The sequence below is a fragment of the Mesoplodon mirus genome (assembly GCF_964341445.2).
Source record: "Mesoplodon mirus genome assembly, chromosome: 3".
Taxonomy (NCBI): Eukaryota; Metazoa; Chordata; class Mammalia; order Artiodactyla; family Ziphiidae; genus Mesoplodon; species Mesoplodon mirus.
Genome location: NC_138978.1, coordinates 1,597,668 through 1,603,669, shown reverse-complemented (window position 1 = coordinate 1,603,669; position 6,002 = coordinate 1,597,668). Strand labels below are relative to the sequence as shown.

Sequence of the window (6,002 nt, the reverse complement as noted above, 5' to 3'; positions counted from 1 at the left end):
GATTCTTCAGCTCCCCCTGGGAGCAGGCTCTTCTCAGAGCCTTAAACAGATGACAATTTCTGCCACTGACAGGTCCCATGCGCCCAGGACAGGGGGTGCATTCCACTCAGCTGCCCGGCCCCATAAAAGCACAGTGATAGCCCTATGGTGCTGTCCCAGGGGAGGATTTCGTGACCTCAGAACAGGGCAGCATTCCTGCTTGTTCCTGCCCCCACTCCCGACCCACCTAAGACACAGGTTTAAAATGCAGAGTCCAGGCTCTGGGCAGGAGGCCTTGGCCCAAAGGCCCCTGCTTTGGGCACAAACTCTACAGACGGACACTCAACTCATGACCCAGGGCTTTCTCGGGAGAAACGGGGCTGGGGGACAGAACCACTGAAAAGAGATTCACCACCAGGGTCAGAAATTATTCGGGTGCCCCCGAGAATGAACCAAGCCCGACACGGCCAAAGACTGCACCGTTTTGTCCTTTATTGAATGTCCCGCGATACCAAACGGTGAGCTCACTTCCCACGGCAGCCACCCTGCACGCAGGCCCCTCAGAAGCACCTTCTCTGAACCACGGACTTCCCAAACTCCTTGAAGTCCACAGAGGTGACCCACATCTGCTTGAAGCTGCTCAGGGAGGTGATGATGGAGGCGCCAATCCACGTGGAGAAGCAGCGGTCGGGCGGCGCCGTGACCTTGATGGGGGTCCCTTTGGAAGCCGCCTGCTCCAGCTCCCTCAAAAGACGGCTGTCCAGCCCCCGGAAGAGCGTGGTGCCCCCGGACAGCACAATCTCCCCATAGAGCGTCTTCTGGATGTCCGCGTCACACTTGGTGATGCTGCAGGAGACCATTTTGGAGAGGCCCGGGGTTTGGATGCCCAGCTGCTCGGGCGAGAACAGGGCCTCGGGCGCCTGGTACAGCTGGTCCCCAATAGAGATGATGCTGCCGTCGGGCAGCTTGTACTCCCTGAGCACCTCCTCCGACCGCCGCGACAGCTCCTTCTCCGGCTCCAGGGCCACATAGCAGAGCTTCTCCTTGATGTCGTCCACCAGGGCTTTGTCCAGCACGCACGGGAAGATCCTCCCGCTGGCCAGCAGCAGCTGGGTGAGGTGCTCCGTGATGTCTCTCCCCGCCACGTAGAGCTTGGTGATGGCGTGGGGCAGGGAGTAGCCCTCGAAGATGGGGACGGTGCTGGTGACCCCGTCCCCGCTGTCTACCACCAGGCCTGTGATACAGGCCGAGGCGTAGAGGGCCAGCACGGCCTGGTCCGACAGGTAGAAGGCGGGCACGTCGAAGCCCTCAAACATCACCTCGGCCATCTTCTCCCGGGTCTCCCTGGTGTTCAGCGAGCGCTCTGTCATGAGCACCGGCTGGTCGCTGGCTTTGACCCCCAGCTCCCACTCGAAGAGATGCTTCCAGAGCTTCTCCATGTCGTCCCAGTCTGTGATCAGGCCTCGCTCGATGGGGTAGTGCAGGTGTAAGACCTCGTCCCTGTGCAGGGCCTCTTGCCCCACAAAGTATTTCTTCGGATTGGCCCCCGCCGAAGGCATCTTGAACTTGGGGTGCCCCACGACAGAGTGGACGATGTGGCGGGGGCCAACCTCTCCAGACAGGCCTGCCTTACAGAGCCCGGACCCATTGTCAAAAATGACAGCTGGAGAATCTAACACGTGTGGGTTAAACATGCCTGTGGCACCCTCATCCGCACTTCGCCAAAATGAAGATGGAAGCCTCCTGGGCCACTTTGTGATGTATGAGGCTGCTCTGGAAGTTTCGAGGGCACAGGATTCCACGGTTCTTGGGGCGTCTCCCAGGCAGGGCTAGCAGACGGCTGGTCCCAGAGAGCCCTCCATCCCCACGCACCGATCTGCTCTCCTCTCAGGAAGCCTGGGCTGCTGAGGCCTTTTCAGGAATGACGTCCCATATGTAACAATCCAGCCAAGGCAACCATTGTCCTCAGCCAGCATCAGAGGGCCTTTGGGGGTGGGGGCTTGGAGTCTCTGCCCCTCCCCCACCTGGTGAGACTCCAAAGGGGGAAGTCCAGCTGTTCCTGCAGGCCGTGTTGAGGAGCCTGTTGTGGAGCCTGGAACCAGCGAAGCAGCCCAGCCTGGGCCAGCCCATAAAACTGGCATCTCTGGCCCTCTGTGTGGAGGGAGCTGCTGTTTGGAGGGTGACAAACACACTTCTCTTTGTTAAAGGGGAAGACCAGGCACCAGGCAGAGGTCCAGGTTGGAGGAGCAATGCCCAGGGCTCCGACACAGCAAGCACTCAGAACATAGTTTTGGAATGCAGACTCCTCCAGGAAGCTCTCAAGGATTTCTCTTTACCTCATGAACCTTGATTCTGTCTCACAGGGTAGCTGCTAAGCAGAGCCCTCTGGGCCTATTGGCTCTCTCTCAGGGCACATGTACCCCTGCTCTGGCTTGAGGTCAAGGGCCCTCCTTGCTCTCTGCAGCCCCAGAAGTGCTGTCACAAACAATATCCAGTGGTTGTGGGTTGGGAACCCAATGGCCTGCGAAGACAGGGATCTGAGGTTTCATCGGGGGAGCAGCCCTGATTGGAGCCCCGGACAGCTCTATTTTGGGCCTGTGACACAGTTAGCCAAGCCCTCTGAAGCACTGTCAGAAGTGACCAGGTCACCAAGTCTGAGGCTGAGAGTGAGGCCGGGAGGGCAGTGAGGCTGTAGGTTTAGCCAAGCCCATGAGGGCAGGGGGCGCCCACTCCTGCCTCCCGGAGAACCCCTCCAGCAGCCCTGCAATCACACTCTGGGCTGGTTTCCAGCTCAGGAGGAGAAACTGGGAGGGAGCTCAGACTAGGGAACCAGGGCTGACGTTTTTCCTGAGGAAGGTGGAGCCGGTCTTGGAGAACAAAATGCTAACCTGGTGTCTGTCACGTGTGAAATCACCCTCCAGGCCGGCTCCTCCCCGACCAGAAAGCTTTCCCAGGAGACCAGCTCCCCTCCAGGTCCCCTCACCTCCCTCTGCAGGTGGCCCTCTCTGCATGTCCAGCTGGCCCTTCTAAACCCACCAGCAAAAGGTGAAAAAGTGTTGTCATGTAGGGTAGATGCACGGCGTGGGTGTGTGTAATAGACACGTGGCGTAGACCAGTGACATGGACGTGCAGCTTTCGGGGAACCCCTGGGGCTCAGCCTGGGGGGAGTCAATAAAGACTTGGTATTACTGAGATTCTCCCACAAAGGACACCTCTACTTGGAAGTGGAATCAGATGCACGCTGGGGTTGACGCTGAGAGAAGACGCACCCCCCAGCCTATACAGCCCAAAACCACAGCTACCACTGTGGGGGCCTCTAAGATTTGGGGCCCAGCGTTCAGGGGAGCACTGTGCCTGGAGGCTGCTGGTTCCGAGGACGGAACCCTTGGGGGTTCCAGCCTGCTTACATCACAAAAGCCCTATGCACTCGGCTTCTCAGGCTTTGCTAGAACTTTCCCATTGTTGCCAAACACTCCCTCCTGATGGAATCAGGAGGAGTGTGACCTCAAGCTTTTTCAATTTTGGCCCTAAAAGTGGCCCACGTGGGTGGTGATGTAACCATGCTGGGTGCAGAGGTCAAACGCAGGGGCGGGGCCCTTCAGTGTGTCCTGAGGGCTCAGGGCTGGCTGGGGCAAGGCCATTTGCAGGGGGACAGAGCAGGAGGAAGGACAGACGTTCATGCAAAGCTCGGACTGACCAGCTGGGTCGGGGGGTGTCCTGAGGCCTCACCGCCCCCCGCAGCTGCGACAGCACAATGTGTAACAATGTCCCGGGGCAGCCGGCCAGACCTGGTGCAAGTCCCACGGGCACACGCAGCCCCCTCCCCGTTCTCCGCAGGCCCGGCGTGCATGACAGCCAGCAGGGCAAGTCCAGGCCCGTCCACCCATTGCCAAACCTGTAGCGGGCAGTTCTCTGTCCCCCTGTGACCGCTGCCATCCCGGACAAGCTCAGCCCCTCGAGGACAGAGCTGTGAAAGCGGGGCCATCCATCAGGGCTGAGGCTCCAAGCAAAGCCATCCAAGGAGTTGCAGGACCGCTTTTCCTAAATGTTTTCACTCTCCCAGATGAGCCTGGGAGAAGTGCAGCCCTTCACCCTGGGTCTGGGACCCCAGCCACTCCTGACCACCCACGACAGTCACGGCCGTCGGGTGCCACGCGCCTGGCAGAGCAGGCCCCAGGGAAGCGGTCACCACCTTGCACTTGTGCACTTGGGCAAACCAGCTCTCTGCTGGCCGCTGGGCCAGCTCCCCTGCCGCTTTCCTGCATCTGCTGTCAGAGCCCCGCCCCGGGCTGGGGAAGGCTTCTGCATACCGATATAAGTGTCTGAACCGGCTCATAGACTGTCCATCACCTGGAAAGGCAGGAAGGCTCTGAGGACCCCACCCCCAAGAAGTGGGATACTCCCTGGGGGGGGACACCACGTGGGCACTGAGAAAACCGGTGGGTTTATGAGCTACGTGACGATGTGTTGGTTTCAAGCTCGCCCCGGGACAGAGGTTCCACCCCGTGGTGCCCAGGTGCCCGGGAGCCTCTGCTCAGCCTCCTTCCTCTTCCCTGTCTGCCGCCCGTCCCTCCAGCCACCTGGGTCAGGACGTCTGGGAGGGGCCGTGCGCATCTCGGTGCAGGTGTCCACGTCGATGGCCACAGCTGTCCTGGCCCCTTCAAGGGATGTGACGTTCTGAGCATTCTCTGTGGGGGGGTGTTTGCTATTAACCCAGGGACGGTTGCCCTCTCCCAAGCCAGTTAGAAGCCTCCCTCCGGAGCAGCCCTGCCCCCACCCCATGCCGGCCATGCCTCGTAAATCGCTTGAACGAGTTTATGGGAGAACTGGCCATAACTCCATCTCCCTCCGCAGGGCAAGGCTCATGCTGTGATTACTCTGCAGGGCACTTGCTTCCGTCCTGTGCAGGAAGGCTCACTGGTTCTGCCCCAGCAGTCACACCCAGCAGCAGCCCCCCAGCTCCCACACGGCCCCCAGGCCCATGCCCTCGATGGGAGGTGGACAGCGACTGCGCAGCCTTGGGTGGCTGCGAGGCATTTAGACTTGGGAGTGGGTAGCCCTGGGTCAGCTGGGCATCCCTGCTTCCCACCGCCCTGGCAACTGAGCCTGGGCCACCCAAGCCCTGGGCCAGGTCTCGCTGTCTGTCCCGTCGTCCCTCATTCCATCTGTCACCGACGCCCAGAGCTTCGGCCGATGAGTGACCAGCAGACTGGACCTATTAGTGCTAGCTGGCATCTGGTGGCCAGATCCTGCTTGCTGAGGGCCTGGGCCCGTGTGAACCGGCAGCCTGAAGCAACAGGGCGACTCTGTGGTTGGCAAGATGGGCACTGCTCAGGCAAGAGAGAGGACAGTGTACGTGTGAGAGGGAGCTTGTGGGAGCCCAGGGGCCATGGGTGCCTGCAGGTGCCCCTGGGAACGGTTTCTCTTCCACCTCTTTGCCCCAGGCATTCACAGAGGAGCCCAGAGCCCTGAGCACTCTTCCTGGGAGCCTAGCCCCTTTGAATCTCTGAGATGGAACTTGTATCTCCTACGCACCCATCCATTTTTCCATCCCCCGTCCATTCATCCATCTACTGTTCATCCTTCCATCCATTCACTCATCCACCCACCCACACATCTATCTATCCATCCACCCATCCATCTGTCTGTCCATCCATCAATCCATCTATCCATCCATTCATCCATTCACGCACCCAGCCAACCATTCATCCATCCATCCATCCCCAATCCATTCATCCATCTGCGCATCCATCTACTGTTCATCCTTCCATCCATTCACTCATCCACCCACCCACACGTCTATCTATACATCCACCCATCCATCCATCCATCCATCCATCCATCCATCCTTCCATCTACCCACCCAATCCATCCCTCCATCCATCTAACCTCCTATTTAATTATCTCCTCTCCTCCCCTCCCACCCGCCCTCCCATCCACCTTTCCTTTCTTAGTAGATGAACTGGGCATCCGGTCTTGTCTCTGTCCACCTCCTTTCTTGGTGACCTTTGGGCTTCAGCAGA

The 6,002-nt window shown here is 59.5% G+C and overlaps 1 protein-coding gene across 1 annotated transcript; it reads right to left on the bottom strand.

Moving 5' to 3' along the window:
• Positions 1–539: 539 nt before the first annotated feature.
• ACTRT2 (actin related protein T2) lies at positions 540–1,673 on the bottom strand (the record flags this gene model as incomplete). The annotated part of the gene is made up of 1 exon (XM_082615195.1): positions 540–1,673. The coding sequence occupies one exon, from the start codon at positions 1,671–1,673 to the stop codon at positions 540–542; it is 1,134 nt and encodes a 377-aa protein (XP_082471321.1).
• Between the last annotated feature and the right edge of the window lie 4,329 nt (positions 1,674–6,002).